The sequence below is a fragment of the Macrobrachium nipponense genome, chromosome 37 (assembly GCF_015104395.2).
Source record: "Macrobrachium nipponense isolate FS-2020 chromosome 37, ASM1510439v2, whole genome shotgun sequence".
Lineage (NCBI taxonomy): Eukaryota > Metazoa > Arthropoda > Malacostraca > Decapoda > Palaemonidae > Macrobrachium > Macrobrachium nipponense.
The window spans coordinates 34,687,405-34,707,409 of record NC_061097.1 but is presented as its reverse complement, the minus strand read 5'-3'; the positions used below and the strand labels follow the sequence as shown (position 1 = coordinate 34,707,409).

Here is a 20,005-nt window from a genome sequence, read left to right as displayed (position 1 = left end):
GAGAGAGTGCAATGTTACTTTAGTATTTTGTACTTAGTACTCATTCTGTATACTTAACATACATCATGTATTTTTCCAAATGATTTAAAATATGTATAAATCTCCTTTCATAATTCAAACTGCATTTCTACTACCATCCAATATAGGTGGACATATTCTTTATTATAAAGATTTAAATAAGAGAAGTATTGCAAAAATCATGTGCAATTAATCCAACCATTAGAATAGGCATAAATGAAAAGATGTATTGATAACCATGACGATAAGACTTAATATATCGTATTACTGTAAAACATGTAATGCCATAATGTCCTTAATCTGGGTGAATTAAATAAATTTGACACTGTATATCTTTTTATTTATATTATCCATTTCTGTAACCCAGCACTGTCGACTAATTGCTACTTATGTTAAAAATGGATTTTTATATTACTAAATGGAATGTCCCTAAGTATTTCACACATGTCAAAACGGTTGCCATGGACCTACATATAATATAATAGGATACATAAAGTATAATGTAATATAATATATGATTTGATATAATATTATATCAGACTTCTGAAAATCCCACTACTGGGGAAGACGCAGTGTTGCAATAGTAGTAGTAGTGATTCATTCGCTCAGTGGAGGTGTTATACTCGTCTGTGGAACGGCACCTCTTGAGCTTAGAAGCAAAACAGCCACATTCTTCAATTCAGTTTCTTCTTCTTGCTTCTCTTGTCACGACCGACACGACGACAACAACCACACAGCAGTCGCAGACAGGCTCTGTAACAGAGCACAGCCCAGAGCAAGAGAAACGTTATCCAAAAGGCCACCACGTCTGCTCCCGTGTACTGGAGGAAGTGCAGCTTTCTACCAGCGTAGTTCAAGTGGGAAGCGTTTCGGCCATTGTGGCGAATTGCGTACTCCACCCACCAGACGGCTCTTTCTCTCGGGCTCTCTTTCTGGTCCTTGAGAGCCTCTGACACCTGCTTCAGCCTAGACGCATATCTGTTGATAACAGTGGTATGTATCCTATGTATCACTGACTGACCTTTCCACACAATCACAGTGTGTGTGTAACGTTGTCTTATCTTTCATGGCAAAAGACTTCTTTATTATTATTATTATTATTATTATTATTTTGGTAGAAGACCCTCTTTTAGGCAAATACTGTTAAAAAGGATGGCAGAATTAAGCGAGTTGATTTTATATATTGTTTTTTCTATTTTCCTTACAATTCGCTTCTCAGGCTCAGCGATGTTTCTGAGTAACTGGTCAATATTCATATTGGGAATTTTCAAAAATTGTAAATGCTGAAGGAATCTTTTATTAGAACAGGATATCAGGTCCAGGTCAAGCAGGGGTCGTCGTCAGTGCCGGTATTATTCCGTAAGCGTAGTTCAGTTCGGGCCAGGGTCGTCTTTGGATTAAGGGCTGGTGTTGGTGCTGGTATAGCTGGTATTACGTGACATTTCGACCTTCTCGTAGGTCATCTTCGGACGAGTCGATTGAAGAGACTGTAGCAAGGAAGTTTGCGGAACGGTATTTATAGCGGCACGGGCCTAGAGTTGCCCCGTCCGAGGATGCCTCGGCAAATACGTCGGTATGACCTCCATGCGTTTCTCCAAGCGAATCTCCTGCCACGCCCAAGAAGGAGCCATATTCAACCACGCCAGGACTGCTCACAACAAACGGATAAAAAGAAATGATATTATCCCTAATATCATAATAATAGATCAGACAACAGATCCCCGACGTCTGCGCCTCCTAGAAGCCCTTCATATAGGTAAGGAGAAACCAAACTTAAATATAACTCAAGAAACGTTTCTCCTTCCCACCGCCGCCCGGAGAGCAGCGAGCGACCCCCCGACAATGCCAGATAATCAGGAGCCCCCACAGGATGATACGATTCCTGCTACAGACGGAATTCCTGACGTTCATCCCCAGGCACACCACTGTGGCGCTCGCACAAGAGAATCCCCGAGACCTTCGAGGCGAGATCCACGGCTTCGCCCAAGACCGGCCCGACCAATACGAATGCAATTCTAGGCCCGTGCCGCTATAAATACCGTTCCGCAAACTTCCTTGCTACAGTCTCTTCAATCGACTCGTCCGAAGATGACCTACGAGAAGGTCGAAACGTCACGTTATACCAGCTATACCAGCACCAACACCAGCCCTTAATCCAAAGACGACCCTGGCCCGAACTGAACTACGCTTACGGAATAATACCGGCACTGACGACGACCCCTGCTTGACCTGGACCTGATATCCTGTTCTAATAAAAGATTCCTTCAGCATTTACAATTTTTGAAAATTCCCAATATGAATATTGACCAGTTACTCAGAAACATCGCTGAGCCTGAGAAGCGAATTGTAAGGAAAATAGAAAAAACAATATATAAAATCAACTCGCTTAATTCTGCCATCCTTTTTAACAGTATTATTATTATTATTATTATTATTATTATTATTATTATTATTATTATTATTATTATTTCAGCAGATGAAACCTATTCACACGGAATAAGAACACCAAAGGGGCCACTGACTTGAAATTCAAGCTTTCAAAGAATGCTGCTTTCAACCTCCCACCGCTGAAGACTCCACAATGCAGCAGCAACTGATCACGACACAGACGCAAACCTGCAACATCTGAGTGGTATACTAAGACACTAACCACTATACCAGGTGACTGAGAAGAAAGGAGAATGTCAAACTCATCGTAAAAGTCAGTATTTACATGTATAACTAACCTTTGTGGGTCCTCTGGGAGTGGAGGACCGTTGAAATGAGTCTTGGAAGGCCAACAGAGTAAGTTAGTGGTATTTTATCATGAAGAATGACATTTTTCTTTCTTCCCAGTCATTTATCTAACTTGGTGGGTGTGGCTGGGGCTAGTAGAGCATATATACAGACTCAACCTTTTTCCCATACCCTTGTCAATCCGACAGTTAATTTAAATTAGTGCTTTTAAAGGTAATGTATTATCATTCAATGACTGGCAATGCATGACCATTCAAGGGCTAATCATAGTCCTGTAAACACAATGTCTCTCCCCTCACCCTCTCTCTCTCTCTCTCTCTCTCTCTCTCTCTTACTTAGTCATTTCTCCTGCCATCATAGACAAGAATCTAAACAGCATTTTGTAATAATAATAAAATAATAATAATAATAATAATAATAATAATAATAAGCCTGTTGCCATGGTAAGTAGATCAGTCAAAAGGTATGCATACCAGTTGAACACAACCAAGCTATGAATATCCAAACAAAATAAGTCAAGGATAATAATATTATTAAAAAAACAAGTCTTTACCACAATAAGGTGAAGGACAATGAAATACTCACGTTGGATCCTGTAAAATAGTTTGGATGGCCTCCACTATCGTCCCAGTGGTCATTTCCTCCCAGTTCAACACTAGCCCAAACCCTTTCCTAGCCAGGCGGGCTGCGTTTCTGGGCTGGTCGAATCCCACGGGAACGGCCAGGACTGGGACCCCGTGGTACTTGGCCTCCTGTGTCCCGAGGTTCCCACAGTGGGATATGAAGAGTCTGGTTTTTGGGTGTCCTGAGAGGAGGGAAAATAAGTCAAACGAAATTGTCACTTAGACCTTGAGGCCGCTCTATTCTGTACCATCTCAACTCAGCCATTAGGTCTTCAGTATCCTGTGCATTCACTCTCCAAGTACAACTTAAAGGTAAGGCTTTTGGTCAGTGTTTTTAGGTGAATAGGATGAAAGAATTGAGGATCTACCTTATTAGGTAATAGCAATAACATGTCAGAGATATAGTACAGAGATAATATAGTACAGAGAGATATCAGTCATCAGATGGTCGACCGGTAAGGAATGCCAGAAGTTCTTCCTGTGGTGGAAGCTGCAATGGGTGACAAACCTTGAAAACCAATAGTTGTTCCAGTGGTAGAAGATGCAATGGGTCAGAAAAAGGCCTTGAAAACCAATAAACTGAGTCAATAGTGGGGATGTTAGACAAAGATGTGTGGGCCATCTTTAGGAGGCTTCAAAGTCTGGATAAAAGTAGTAAATCGGGGTTAATACCCTTGCTTTCTAGAAAGGACTGTAGAAAGAACTGTAACGTTGCCGAATCTTACAGAAAATCTTATCTACTTGGTGAGTCACATCGAGGCCTGAAAGCCACTGGATAAAGTATGAGTTGGGGGAGACGGACTGCATTCCTTACCAAGAATGTCCTGCTGAGGCAACCAGCTCCTGGTGATGATGTTGGGAGGGAGGTCCAAATCGTCCCCTTCGTATTTCCAGATGACCTTTTGGGGGATGCGACTGAACGCCTCCAAGAACATTACCTGTGGAAAAGGAAAAGATCAAAGAAACTGAAACACTCTGAACAGCATGTCCTATGGACACAACTGCTGTCTTCTTTGAGCTACTTCTTGTCCTTTTCAAAAACATTTTGGATAATATACCTCCAGTGATCATATTTTGGTGGTGAAATTAAGGCTATGATACAGCTTTTATGAACACGAATGAATTCAAGTTGGTGCTAGAACAGAAAAAGCTAGGATTGGGTGGCAACAGGCTAAAATGTGCCGAAAAACTGCCTCTGTGGGATAGTCCTAAATCACAGTTTATTTGAGATTTATTTTCTTTTCAATGATGAAATCTGGAACACTTTACATTAGTGAGATACTGGTGCATATCAAACACAAGACCCGCTCCTCTAAATTATCCAGACAAACTAGCTTGCTAGTAACCTTATACTTAGCAGGTATGTCCGTGGCTTTAACGATGCTGCCGAGGCTGAAGTATACAACGCCTGCATCACCAGAGGATTCTACAAATTCCTCGAGGTCCTGCAAGGAATTAAAGGCAGACACTTAAAGTTCATTCAGCATGAGGGCCTCTTGTGTTTTCATTTCTTGAAGTCACTTTTTCAGGTTATCTCTTATTGTTAGGATCATTCTATATGTACAAGTTAGGCCTTTTATCCCTTTCAGAACTTCTGCCAAAACCAATATTTGGATCTATTGCTGTCAGGAAACTTTTCTGGTTGATTACTCGTGTTGTTAGTTCATGAACCACCTTTGCCACTAAAAGTACCTCAGACCAGAGTCCTAAACTCTGTTACAAGTCTCTGAACAATGACATTTAGGCTAGTTGCCAAACCAAAGCTCCTTTATAAGAAAATGACATAAAACAATTTGTAACAGGAAGCTTTCTGAAATGACTTTTAGAAGCCTAGCCACTAATGGTCACCAGATGGCAATAAAGACATGTACTGGGTCTAACAAAATGACATAAAGACCGAGCCACACAAACAAACCTTTGGCAATGGCTTCGGAGGCATAGCATTGATGGTTCCAATTTCCACCTGAGTTGGCAGTAAGGGCATGGGCCCATCCAGTGCGAAGTGCCCGTTGACGAGGGTCAAACGGCTGCTTTCGTAGAGTTGGGGTATGGACGGCATCTGAGGGAAGAACTCCTCTAGGACTTCCCCCGCGATAGGGAGCGATTTGTAAACGTAGAACAAGTAGGAGACCCACGTCACCCAGGGGTTCACCAGTCTCTCGTAGAAACTCATGTTCTCGTCCAGGGGCAGCAGGATCGACGGCGTCGTGGACAAAGGAAGCCAGTTCCCGTGCTGCGAGATCGTGAAGAGCTCCACGCCGGGAGTACAAAGGTTGACGTAAGCTCCCTCGAAGTTGAGAAGGAACGGCACCGCTATCTCGTTCCCGTAGCTGATGATGACGATGGAGTCGAAGTCCCTCCGGCGTTCCCAAAGGTTCAGGACGTCTTTGTTCTGCCACATCGCCTGCCCAATCCTCCTGGTGACGTCTGTGTGCCAGGTGAAGATGCTAAAAGTGTCTCGGCTTTTGAAGGCGTTAAAGCCTTCCAGATCTTCTGTGGAAGCCCCTGTGGGCGTTTCTGTGACGTTGGGATGTCTGGAAATGATGAATGGTAATAATAGAGAATTGCGTGAGTCATATAACCAAATTATGGCATATATATATATATATATATATATATATATATATATATATATATATATATATACGTATATATATATATATATATATATATATATATATATATATATATATATATATATATATATATATATATATATATATAAGTCATATCACATTTCCGTGATTCATATACATATATCGAGCTACAATGTAGTAGGTAAAAGCTTCACTGACGTTCTGGATTTGAAAGGATCCATGGGTTCGCGCCCTGGTCCAGGCAAGTCTATTATCGAGAAAAAATTCCCCTTCGGTTAAGCATATATGAAAATATATTAATTCCGAGGTAGAGCGAATTAAATATTAAAGTACATTGTAGCTCGATATATACTATACTATATATATATATATATATATAATATAGTTATTATAAATATCTATATATATATATATATATATGTATATATATAATATACCATAGGGTATAGATATATATAGAGCCATAATTTGGTTATATGACTCACATAATTCTCTAGAGATTTGTGTGAGTCATATAACCAAATTATGGCTATATATATATATATATATATATATATATATATATATATATATATATATATATATATATATATATATATATCCTTTATGCCTACAGCATCGTACGAAGACCATTGATAGAACTATGAATCAGAAGTTTACCTATATAGATTTTGAATGTTACGAAGTTATGATGGCCCAATGGCGGGCATGTTCCATATGAATAGGTTTATCTTCTGAATAATAGTTGCTTGAACACTTCTATAAACAGGTGGTGGCCTCAGCCACGGCCCATAAAACACTTAGCCGCGCCCCATGAAACTACCGAGACTAGAAGGCTGGAATTTGGTACGTTTGATGACTGGAGGATGGATGATCAACATACAAATTTGCAGCCCTCTAGCCTCAGTAGTTTCTAAGATCTGAGGGCGGACGGACAGGCAAAGCCGGCACAATAGTTTTCTGTAATCATAGCAGTCTCAGCCCTTCGCACTCACGTAGAAGAAGGACCGAAAGTTGACACGAGCGTCACTGAATGCCCGGCATCTCCGAGGGCTTCTGAGAGGGACTTCGTCAGGTGGTAGAGGCTTCGACTCCCTATGGGCCCCAGGACAAGCACTCTATAAGGTCCTCCTCCCCCATCTCGAGATGTAGATCTGGAGGAAGTTTCCCCAATCGACAGAAGAAGGCACACCAGGATGACAGGTATCGACGTCTTCATCTGAAAAAGTGAGTTTTTTGAGTGGTTTGGTATGTGAGGTTTAGGCCTATAAGCAAGCCAAGAACTTAGGGAAACTATCACCACTTAAGTTGGTGGGAAAGGGGGAGTTGGAGTGATTAAACAGCAAGATAAAGATACAGAAAATAGAGAAAATGAAGTGGAATTCAAGGATCTAAAAGAAGGAAATGGGAGAAACCCCCACAATTGCGCTAAGAAGTCATAGTTAGACCTAGGTACTGGAGATTAGTAGACTGGAAAAAAAAAAGCAGTTGCATTATGTCTAGGGCCTGAAGAGACGCTGCAAACACCCTCTAGACATGCCTACAGTGCCCAGCATGAGTTGCACTGAAAGCACAACCTTCCTACGAAGCATTAGTATAATTTGCAACAGAACTGAGGCTTCTGGTGCAAGAGACAGTCACAAAAATTATTCAGGAAGGAAGATAATAAACCGAAGTAATGAAAGACTGGTTGGGTTTCATCAAACTGGCGACAGGAGGTAAAGGTCAATGCCATGAAAATAAGTGTATGTATGTATATATATATATATATATATATATAGATATATATATATAATATATATATATATATCGTGTTAAAATGTCTTAGTCTACATCACGAAAAAGCGACTTGTATTAAATACGTTAGGTTTAAAATGATATATAATAGCTTGCTAATGACAGATTGAACAAAATTGACAAAACCGTTCTATAATTTATCAAGATGAAAGCAAAACTAAATCGACAGATATTGGTTCGAACAGTTTCCACGATAAATTAACATTTGATTGCATGGAATTGGAGAAATTCTAACGGAACCTTTCCATGGTACTGCTTCACCCCGCCCACTTTGGTATACAGTTGCCATCTTGTGCTCTTAATAATATCTTAAGTTTCTCTTGATTAGTTTGATTGATTTGATTCAATTCAAGCATTAATTTTTACTGTAAATATAGGTAATAATTAGTCTCATTTACGGTATATAACCAGTTTGAAGGATTATATCCTTCTAATATATCTATGAATGCTTTTGTATCTTTTTGGTTAGGACTGTTGCTGATTTCATAGATGAGAAATGCCAGTTCCCTTCCTGCTACCTCATCGTATTGCGAATCTGCTAGACACGCCAAATTACGCCACCTCTTCCCGCAGTTGGAACTTACTGCCATCTTGTTCTGATTTATAGTATTACACTTGATAAACTAACTTAGAAGACGCTTTATCCTACTATTTTCACACTAATCTTATCACCGATAGTTCACGAACACTTCTAGATATTTCTCAAATTCTAGTCGTATGTTAAACTTGTGATATCTGTTGATTAATCTGACTTCACGCGGGTACGACTCACCAAGCAAGATGGCTACTTACGAGAGAGAGAGAGAGAGAGAGAGAGACTGTCTCAGCATTTTCTTACCGTAAAAGCCTTCGTGTTACTGCAACGCCAGCATGAAGATATAGATAGCAACCAGTCAATTATCCTACACCTGGTGGTGGGTGGTCACTGGTCACACATGAACGATGACGTCACTTCCACTGACAAAAATGCAACACCTTTTTGGACTCCTCTCAGATAAATTTCTTTGATCACAAATCATGAAATAGAAAATGAACGTATAACGATCTCGCCTTCATTTGTAGTAATTCGTAAAGGAAAACTTTCGTTCTGTTCACTTGTAGAGAAAGCGCAAAAGAACTTTGAAGTTAGTTAACGGAACTTATTGAGATTATTTCCCGCAGCGCCTGTGCTCTTGGTCAACTCTCGACTGACTGGATTACACTGCTCTGAGAGAGAGAGAGAGAGAGAGAGAGAGAGAGAGAGAGAGAGAGAGAGAGAGAGAGAGACTTTTTTTTTTGTCAGCTGGGGGCACTTACACAGTTTCCACCCTTTCGTTGTTCTGGAGTTTTTCTGTAGAGTTTTTACAGGTGGAGAACTCTCTCCTCTTGAGAGAGAGAGTTCTCAGATGTCAGTTCCAATACGTCGGGAGTATGAGTAAAGCAATGGCCATATGAATATTCGTGTGGTCACCTTTCCGCGTTCTGACCGTAGCACCTAGCGTTGATATGTGTATATACAAGAGGTGCTATGGTCTTCAAACTTTTTGAGGTCATGGCCTACTTTAGATATCTCAAAATACCCATGGTCCACTACTTCAGATTTAAAATAGAAATTGATAAGTTCAAATTACAAAACGTAGTTCCTGGAACTGGAATTTTATTACACGTTATTATCATAAATTCAAAATATAGATTTTCATAAATTCAATATGCAAATATTCTCAGAATCATTTCATGACCATTTTTATGATCTAAAATTTGACTAGTGAACAATTACTGGGATAGAATAAGAAAAAGAAAATATATTTATTTCCATATTTTTACACGTACTGTTTATCTATAATTATTGGTCCGGATAAAAGAAAATTTCTTTTATTCTTATTTTTATATATTGTTTATTTAACTTTAAATTCTACATTATTTTTTTGTCCATAGCCCACCTGATAATCAACCCATGGTCCACTGGTGAGCCATGGCCCACAGTTTGAAGACCACTGTCTTAGAGTGACCTATGGCTGTTTTACAGGAGAGAGAGAGAGAGAGAGAGAGAGAGAGAGAGAGAGAGAGACGAAAAAAATTGTAAATCTGAACTATGTATATTTGTTGGGGAAGGCTGAGACTCTCTCTCTGTCTGTCTGTCTGTCTGTCTGTCTATAAAAGAGAGATTCAAACTTGCTCAACAAAATCAAAATTCACGTCCAAAACTCTCTCTCTCTCTCTCTCTCTATTTTATATATATATATATATATATATATATATATATATATATATATATATATATGAATAACTTGATCACGAAGTATATAAAACGTGATGCTATGTATAAATAAAGGTTTTTCTTTGCCACGAAGGAAAAAAATGAAAAAGCGAGATAGCCGAGTACTTTCGGTCCTATTCGGACCCTTTACTGAGGGGTCCGAATAGGACCGAAAGTACTCGGCTATGTCGCTTTTTCATTTTTTTCCTTCGTTGCAAAAAAACCTTTATATATATATATATATATATATATATATATATATATATATATATATATATATATATATTGTGACGAGCTGTCACATTAAATATTGCAAATAAAAAAAAAGAATGATTAAAAATACAGTTTTGTATTTTCTGTAAACATTCTTGTAAATTGTGCTGTTCGTATTTAAGCACTTTCTGTTCCTGTTTAAATGCTCCTTGGACACTCTCTAGTCCAGTACTTTAAAAAGTTTACATTTGTTCTGAAAAGAATGTAACAGATGAGAGAATCACAGCTGTTCATACAGTCAACATCTGCTCGCTATTTTATATTGGTGCTTAATTGTGGTGTAAAAGTGATTATTATTATATATTAGTGGGTGCATTATAGTTTTTGTATTAAAGTTAAATATTTTTCGAGTGTTTCCTTATTCTTGTGCCTGGATCTTGGTGTTTTAGGTTATTAGATTATTTATTAAGTGGTATATTAAGTGCTAAGTAAAGTTAAGTTTAAAGTGAACATAATTCGGTGATAAACTGCAACAGACATATTTTGTTTTGGTGGTAAATTTTTTTTATTATTGCCCGCTACTGGTATTATAACAAGGCCATTACATCGTTACCATACCACCTGGTAAAGAATATACTTGCAGTGGTGACAATGGGGGCCTGTCCGGCGATCCATATTTATTCATGTGACCGTAATTCTTCATGTGACTTCGTGTTTCATGCGACTCATGTGATTTCATGTTTCATGTGACTTATGTGATTCTTGTTATTCAGTGATCTAAGTCACATAGTTCATGTGTATCATGTGATTTATGTGATTCATGTGATTTATGAGAAGTGTCTGTTGCAGTAAATAAGCTTAAGTATTAAATTTTTCACACCAGATCCAGACGGGCACAATAGTAAGTTGCACTGTTACGAATAGTAAGTGATTCTCTCCACGCATATCCGGTATCGATGATTTGGAGGTATAGTTGGTAGCTTAATGTTAATCGACTGGGACCTGTGTTAATTCACTATCGATAGTGCCCACCCCTTTTCATGAACCACCCTTTTAAGATTCTTCCCAAGCCATTAGACTTCTTCCGACAAACACTTGCGTTAATCCGGATACCGTGTCGATGAGCTAACCTGAATCTTCTTTAATCATAACCATTGAACTAGTTCATTCCTTAGTTAAGACCATTCCGTTGGTCATTTCATTACTTGATTTTGGTTCGTTTTGCGCGCATTAACATGTTCGGACCGATATCGCAATCTTATTCCTCTTAATTGCGGGATTCTCTTTATCACTTGTCAATATTGATAAGTCGTTAAATTTTTATTTTCCCTTTTGAATTACCAGTAATGCTCTCATCTGGTTTAAATTATAATTCAGTCCTTCGAAATTGAACTTGGTTATTATCAGCAGTTGCTTAAGACTTATTAAATAGCAATTATTTTTGTTAAGGTAATTAGCTTATTTTTAAATAAGTTTTACGATTTTGTGCCATCCTAACTTAATTCTTTGCTAAACATGTTCAATTTAGAGCAATTCTTGCTTAACCCTAAAGATGAACTACCAAGATTACATCTTGCAAAGAAAGCGGAACTCTTGACTATCACCCAGAAATGGCAAATATACCTTCAGAGTCCTCCTATGTCAAAGCTAGATTGATAAGCGACATCCTCCAATTTCTAATTGCAAAGAATGTAGTTAAAGAGAGCGACGAAGAAGTAGAAGAAGTACGTTACCTGACCGGTGCGGTTGCTAAAAGTAAAGAAGATCCAGAAGTAACCAAGATGAAACTACAATTGGAATTGGAAAAAATGAAGATACTCAATGCACGAGAAGAAGAAGAAAGGGAAATAAGAAAAGGTGAAAGAAGACGAGAAGCTGCATTACAGGAAGTATAACTCCAAAAGAAATTAGCGGAAATAGAATTGTCGAAAACAAGAGAAACTGCTAACATACAACTTAAAACCAAGGAAGAAGAACGCAATCTTCCTGAAAAGTTCGACTTCAACAAAGCAAACAAGCTCATTCCTACATTTGATGAAAAAGAACCCGAAGTATTCTTCGACATATTCGAGGATACAGCTACCTCGCTCGAGTGGCCGGCAGATCACTGGGTAATGCTCATTAGAAACGGTTTCAAAGGTAAGGCAGCCTATGTTTCCTCGCAAATGATTTCTGTTAAGGATTATCAGATCCTTAAGAAAGCTATTCTAGACGCTTATTCAATCACAATAGAAGGATATCGTCAAAGTTTCCGCAATTCACAAAAATCTCCAACCCAGACATTTGTGGAATTTTGTGATACTAAAGTTAGACAATTTCAAAAGTGGATTGACAAAGCAGGAATTAAAGAATTTGAGTCACTTAAAAGTCTGGTAATCATAGAAGAGTTTCTTAGAAAAGTGCCATTTAACATTGCTAACTATATTTTAGATAAGGAGGAAACTGATCTCATGAAAGCAGCTAGTCTGGCAGATGACTATTTTCTGCGCCATAAATCATATAAACCTGCCTATAATAAAACTACCTTTTTTTTCAGACAGATTTTGTACTTGCTGTAAGCAGGTAGGACATCCCATTGAAAAGTGCCCAGATCCTCAGTGTAGAAAGTCTGAAGTCAAAAGAACATAAGCCTGGTAAAAAACAGGATTCCAAGAAAACGATGCATGTGACCGTCCCTACTCCGGATTTAGATTCCTTCAAACCTTACACATGCCAAGGTTCAGTAAATGGGAAACCTGTAGTTTGTCTTCGTGATACAGGATCGTCTCAAACTATTATCAACCTACCACCACAGGAGCTGACAATGAAGCAAGAATATGTTGCTGTAACGGACTTGACATCGACCAAGAGTCTACCCTTGGCTGAGGTAACACTTCAGTGCCCCTTCTACACAGGTAAAGCTTCTGTTGCTGTGTCTAATAAACCCTTGCCACATCCATCAATACAGGTACTGATAGGTAATGACCTTGCAGGGGCCAATGCTTTGAATTTAGTAGTAACAGATCCAGATGTCATTCTGAAACAAGAACTTAAAGTAAATGAAAATAAAATTGTTCAATCTGTATCAAAGGTTCCAAAAAAAAATAACTCTTGAAACATCTAAAGTAGAGAAGGCTTTGGAATTAGTAAATTTAAGCAAATAAAGTTTCAGCAGTTACAGAGCAATGATCCTAGCCTTACGACATACTGGAAAAGAGTAGAAAATCCATCAGATAACCCCAACTCCTTACTTTTATACTGATCACGGCTTACTCTTCAGGCATTTTAGATCTTCCAAAGCACCAGTAACTTCCACGTGGCATGACTGTCACCAGCTTGTCTTACCAGCAACCCTTGTACCACCACTTCTAGATTTGGCTCACACCTCTGAATCCCATCTAGGAGTTAATAAAACCTATCAGAGTTTCACCGGACTTCTTCTGGCCAGGTATAAAGAAAGATATTAAGGAGTACATAATGTCCTGTCATCAATGCCAGGTCACAGGTAGGCCCAACGAGAGTATTATTCGTGCACCTTTGCAGCCCATCTCGGTACCAAAACAACCTTTTGAGAAAATAATTATTGACTGTGTAGGACCTATGCCTAAAACTCGGAAAGGTAACGAGTACTTGCTAACTATCTTGTGTCCTACTACTAGATATCCCATTGCAATGCCTATTAAGAACATTAATGCCAAAACAATCATTGGTCAGCTTGTTAAGGTGTTCACAACCTTTGGATTTCCTAAGATTCTCCAATGTGACAGAGGTACTAATTTTACCAGTAAGTTATTCAAACAAAGTATGCAAGAGTTTAATATTCACAATGTCTATGCTTCGGCATATCATCCACAGACAAATGGAGCTCTTGAAAGGGTACACCAGACCATAAAAAATCTTCTACGTAAATACATGGAGGAGACTGCCCAATCGTGGGATGAAAATTTAGACCTCCTCATGTATATGCTACGCAGTGTACCTAATGATTCGACTGGTGTATCACCCTTCGAACTTGTTTGGCAGGAAACCACGAACAACTTTAAGTATGGTGAAAGAAAATTAATTTCATTCATAAAAAGGAGGAGGACACTACCACCCTGTTAGCTTATATGAAAGAACTGAAAGAAAAGTTCCTTTCCATGTGTCACATTTAATATTATAATTACTGTATAATGTTCCAATTATACCGCTGAATACATTTCAAGTTTGTAACTAGCGTGTCGGTGGTTACTGGGATCGTTAAGTGTTTATTAGGCAGCCAGGTTCTTGAGACGTCTTCGACACTGGAATTGAGTGCTCGGGGTCTTTCTCTGTCCAACGCTATGTGATTTTGGGTGCTCCCATGCTTCGTGAACTTGGGAAAACTCCGTTACCTGTGTGGTTGTTACCTGTGTGGTACTGTTGCTGTTACCTGTGTGGTATTGTTACCTGTGTGGTACTGTTGCTGTTACCTGTGTGGTATTTTCTTAATATATCTCTCAACGTACGAGGACCCAACACTACGAATGGACTGATTATGCGAGTGCTGTATTTTGTTCCAGTAAGTGTTACATGTAGTTATAATTCTGATTATTTGATAGTGGTAATATATTTTATTACATGCGAAGGTTGTGTTATGCATTGGTTAAATCACATTGCATTTGAAGGTTGTATTTGCTGTAATTACTGAACTACCATGTATTTGCTGTAGTTACTGAACTACCATTACAGTTCACGATTCAAATGGTGTTAGGATAACTGTAATACAGTTTGGTTGGTAAATGTAACTTGGGTTTTGTAAGTGTAACTCAGGCTTTGTAAATGTAACGTAAATGTAACTTGGGAGGGATAGTAAAATTCAACAGTTAATATGAAATGTACAATTTATAGGTGACCATTTTGGGTGCAGTACACACACCACAGTTCGAGCTTCTGAGTGCAAGTTGTCTACGATTCCTGTGGGTCCGTGGCACCACTTATGCAACCTGCAGTGGATCACAGCTCACAGCTCTAGTGGATGGGCCAAGACGGGCTCGTCATTCAGCACCTATATGCCAGTGTTGCTTAGATGTAGCATGAAAGCTGTTTATGTCATTTGCATACCCTCTGTGTTAAATTGATCCTAATTACCATAGTGTTAAATAAATTGTTATGATTTTACTTGTGTTATCACTTGCTAACGAAGGTCATCCTCTTTAAGTAGTAGGTTGGTTGGTTAAAGAACCCAACACAGTTCAGTGCAACTGTGACACCATGTATAATTTTGCTAATGAAAATCTTTTGATTTCTCAGGAGAAAATGTCCAACCTTTACAACAGGAAAACAAAGCTGCGAGAATTCAACATTGGCGACCAGGTTCTGGTTTATCATCCGATACCAGGTGCACCCTTAAGAGAAATTTATGGGACCCTATACCATCGCCAGTAGACCTTCCAAATTAAACTATATAATCTCCACACCTGACCGACGACGTCCTACTCAAATGGTACTGTTAATCTTATAAAACCATATCGTGCACCTGCTAATGTGGTAAGTCACATCTCTTCTCAAACGGTTTCTGTTGATACCACAGTTCAGTTCAAAAACCAGGAGGTAGATGAAGAAACTTATTCAGAGGATAATCTTGTATCATGGAAGGATCTTCTCAACAGCCAAGTATTAGAATTCTTGCCAAGTTATCTTGCAAAAATCCCATATAATCATCGTAAAACTTTAACTAAGTTACTGTTGGAGTATTCAGATGTTTGTTCAGATCAATTAAAAGTCAGTGACACAATTAAGCATGATATCATTTTAGAGCCAGGAACTACACCCATAAGGCAGCCATATTATAGAGTAGTTGGTAGAAGACTGGAATCTCTAAGAAAGGAGGTTCAATACTTATTGGATAATAATTTAGCTGAACCCAGTGCGTCACCTTGGGCTTCACCGTGCATTTTAGTACCCAAAGCCAATGGTCAACTAAGGCTATGCACAGATTACCGCAAATTAAACAAAGTCACCATTAAAGACTCATTTCCTCTACCTCGAATTAATGATATCTTGGACAACATAGGGAAGGCAAAAATCCTAACACAAATAGATTTGATGTAAGGTTACTATCAAGTTCCATTAACTGAAAAGGCAAAAGAAATTTCTGCCTTTACCACCTTTCGGACTTACTAATTCTCCTGCTACCTTTCAGAGAATGATGAGTAACATTATCGCAGGCTTACTTAACACCTACGTGTACCTGGATGATGTGATCATTGTCAGTGGGAATTGGGACGAACATCTACATCTTCTAAGGCAACTACTCGAACGGTTCCGCAAAGCCAAGATAACCATTAATTTAGTAAAGAGCACATTTGGCAGAGCGGAAGTAACTTATTTAGGCCATCGCATTGGCAATGGTCACATCGCCCCGAAAGAAGCCAATATCCTAAGTATAAAGCAATTTCCTATTCCTTCTAACAAAAAAGTTAAAGACCTTCCTTGGTATGATATCTTACTATTCAAGATTTGTGAGAGATTTCTCTTCATTTGCTGCCCCACTCTATAGATTAACATCATCAAAAGTAACTTTTTCCTGGACTCCAGAAATAAATACGATCTTTCAAAAATTAAAACATATTCTAATATGTAAACCCATACTCAAGGCTCCTGACTTTAAGAAAGATTTTTGTCTCCAAGTAGATGCCAGCGCTACCGGCTATGGAGCAGTCCTGCTGCAAACATCCACTCCCATAATTCCAGAAGAGGACATAACTTTAGACTCCCTCCTACCCATCGCCTAATACTCAGGGTATTTCCGGGGAGCACAGACTCGATGGGCTACCATCGAGAAAGAGCTGTATGCCATAATAGCAGCTCTTCAGCATTTCTCACCATACCTCGAGGGTCATCAGAAAGTAACAATTTACACAGACCATCGTCCTTTAGTGTATTTGGAACGTTCCCGACTACAGAATCAAAAACTTCAAAGATGGTCATATCACCTAACCAGATTCAACGTTGAACTTCGGACCATCAAAGGCATCAACAACTCCATAGCAGATGCCTTATCCCGTTTCCCAAGACCGTCTGCAGAATAAAGATACTGTTGGGTCGACCTGATCTCCACCCATATAACAGCTATCAGGGATTGCTGTTATCCTACAGGGGAGGAGCTGTGACGAGCTGTCACATTAAATATTGCAAATAAAAAAAAGAATGATTAAAAATAGTTTTGTATTTTCTGTAAACGTTCTTGTAAATTGTTCTGTCGTATTTAAGCACTTTCTGTTCCTGTTTAAATGCTCCTTGGACACTCTCTAGTCCAGTACTTTAAAAAGTTTACATTTGTTCTGAAAAGAATGTAACAGATGAGAGAATCACAGCTGTTCATACAGTCAACATCTGCTCGCTATTTTATATTGGTGCTTAATTGTGGTGTAAAAGTGATTATAATTATATATTAGTGGGTGCATTAGAGTTTTTATATTAAAGTTAAATATTTTTCGAGTGTTTCCTTATTCTTGTGCCTGGATCTTGGTGTTTTAGGTTATTAGATTATTTATTAAGTGGTATATTAAAATAAAGTAAAGTCAAGTTTAAAGTGAACATAATTCAGTGATAAACTGCAACTGACATATTTTGTTTTGGTGGTAAATTTTTTTTTATTATTGCCCGCTACTGGTATTATAACAAGGCCATTACATCGTTACCATACCACCTGGTAAAGAATATACTTGCAGTGGTGACAATATATATATATATATATACACATACATACATACGTACGTATACACACACATACACATATACACACGCACCCACAAACTCCTCATGATAACAAACACAATTATGTTTACACTCTCTTTCATTACCTCCTGAAAACGATTATATACCGTGCAATTACCGAAATAAAAGACGGTCACGCTTTTTGTATTATTGTCAAATCTCTTGGCCCCTCCTATTTCACGGGGTGGGCGGTGGTAGGGGGGGGGGGGGGGTGGGGGGGGGGGGGGGGGCCGGGTTTGGAGTGGTTTTGGCCACGTGATATTTTGTGATTAGTCTATAAATTTTATCTATCTGTTCGTTAATTCATTCATCTATTTGCTGTCGATATGACGGCAATTGCTTCTTCTTTGCTTTTCGTGTGAGAAAATGATAATAACACAAATTCTTCCTATTACTATTCTTCTTCTTCAGCTTAATGAATAAACAAAAAACCAGAACTACAGACATTACTCGCCATTACAGAGGACTATAGAGTCCATAAATAATGAAATCGCCTCGTAAGGAGACCGCCCACTAGCTACTACTTCATTCATTGAAAAGTCCGCCATTTATAGGTCCTCCTCGCGTGTCTGGGGGAGACTTCCTTAACAACCACGACGACCCACTTAGGAATTCCTTCGACTACGACTTCCTCTTCCTCCTCTTCTTCGTCTTCTTCGCTATGGTCATCGTCGGCGTGACTTCAGAGAAGGAATTAGTAGTAAAGAAATGAGTAGTAGGTCTCTCTCTCTCTCTCTCTCTCTCTCTCTCTCTCTCGGGGGAAGGCGTTGCGGAACCGCGAATTCGTGCAATAGCTCGGAACCGTTTTTTGTTTACATTCTGACGTCATTGGGAAATTTCCGGAGCGTGAGCTATCTACTATATGACACTATGCCAATACCTTGCGTACGTGTTCTTATCTTTTCCCTGTAATTGCAGGTAAGTGATAAGAACACGTACGATGTGTATTTGCGTAGAATGTTATATATAGATATACGAATACCAGGTATATAATTATATGACTCTCTTGTAGAATAATATTAGCAACCTATACCAGGCGCCATGTGTATCTTATGTTACACTGGGTCACAGTAAGGCATTAGAGCCGCTGTAGAATGGGAGCATGGGTACAATTGATTATTTAATGCATGAGCAAAAAATTCGCACGTCTAATGGTAGCAGTGACAGGGAATTCTCAAGGTTTACTTAAAAGGCAAACACACTTTTTGTGAATAAGCCATGATGAGGTGGTATATTCTCCTTTTTGAGTTTTAGCAAGCTACTTTTGTGTGGTTTTAAGACGTTTTCTCCTGTTTACGTTTGTATGCGTTTATCTTTTATTCTTATTTCTATCTTACTTATTTATTATTTCATATCGCCTTTTCCTTTATTTGTTTATTGTAAATTATATTTTACAAGGTTGTATGTAGAATTTTCGTCTTTTCCCTTTTCACGTAGGATAAGGCGTACTCGAGTGAGAATTAGCTCTCTCTCTCTCTCTCTCTCTCTCTCTCTCTCTCTCTCTCTCTCTCTCTTTCTATATATATTTAGAATTTCTCTCTCTCTTCTCTTCTCTTTCTCTCGTCTCTCTCGTCTCTCGTCTCTCATCGGCAATCTCCTCATGTCCTTCTCTCTCTCTCTTCTCCTCTTTCGATATATATTTAGATTTTCTCTCATCTCTCTATCTCTCTCTCTCTCTTTCTTTCTCTTTTGATCATTATATTTCTAAGATATATTAGATTTGCTCTCTCTAATAATATTATACGAATCTCTCTCTCTCTCTCTCTCTCTCTCTCTCTCTCTCTCTTTCTATATATATTAGAATTTCTTCTCTCTCTCTCTCTCTTCTCTCTCCTCTCTCTCTCTCTCTCTCTCTCTCTCTCTTTCTATATATATTTAGAATTTGCCATACTTGCGTTCCCAGAAAAGGGGCGTATGATAATGAGTTGGTTGCGTGAAACAGCTTTTGTATTAAGTAATGGGTTTCCATTTGGACTGACAGAGAGAGAGAGAGAGAGAGAGAGAGAGAGAAAAAAGGTATTTTAGGTTTTTCCAATGTCAGTTCTTATAAGCATATCCAGCTTTTG

At 38.7% G+C, this 20,005-nt stretch overlaps 2 protein-coding genes and 1 long non-coding RNA gene across 3 annotated transcripts in view; 2 read left to right on the top strand and 1 right to left on the bottom strand.

The window, feature by feature from the left end:
- LOC135209113 (uncharacterized) overlaps positions 1-20,005 on the top strand; it is a 330,064-nt gene that overhangs the window by 103,386 nt on the left and 206,673 nt on the right. The gene's annotated exons all lie outside the window — the stretch shown is intronic.
- LOC135208956 (UDP-glucosyltransferase 2-like) lies at positions 389-8,946 on the bottom strand. The gene is made up of 7 exons (XM_064241511.1): positions 8,610-8,946; positions 6,970-7,193; positions 5,293-5,911; positions 4,724-4,822; positions 4,192-4,315; positions 3,340-3,559; positions 389-996 (listed from the first exon to the last, which is right to left on the bottom strand). The coding sequence occupies exons 2-7, from the start codon at positions 7,191-7,193 to the stop codon at positions 693-695; spliced, it is 1,590 nt and encodes a 529-aa protein (XP_064097581.1). The 5' UTR covers positions 8,610-8,946; the 3' UTR covers positions 389-692.
- On the top strand, positions 10,924-15,338 carry LOC135209109 (uncharacterized). The gene is made up of 2 exons (XR_010313302.1): positions 10,924-14,739; positions 15,069-15,338. It is a non-coding gene; the product is annotated as an uncharacterized LOC135209109 (long non-coding RNA).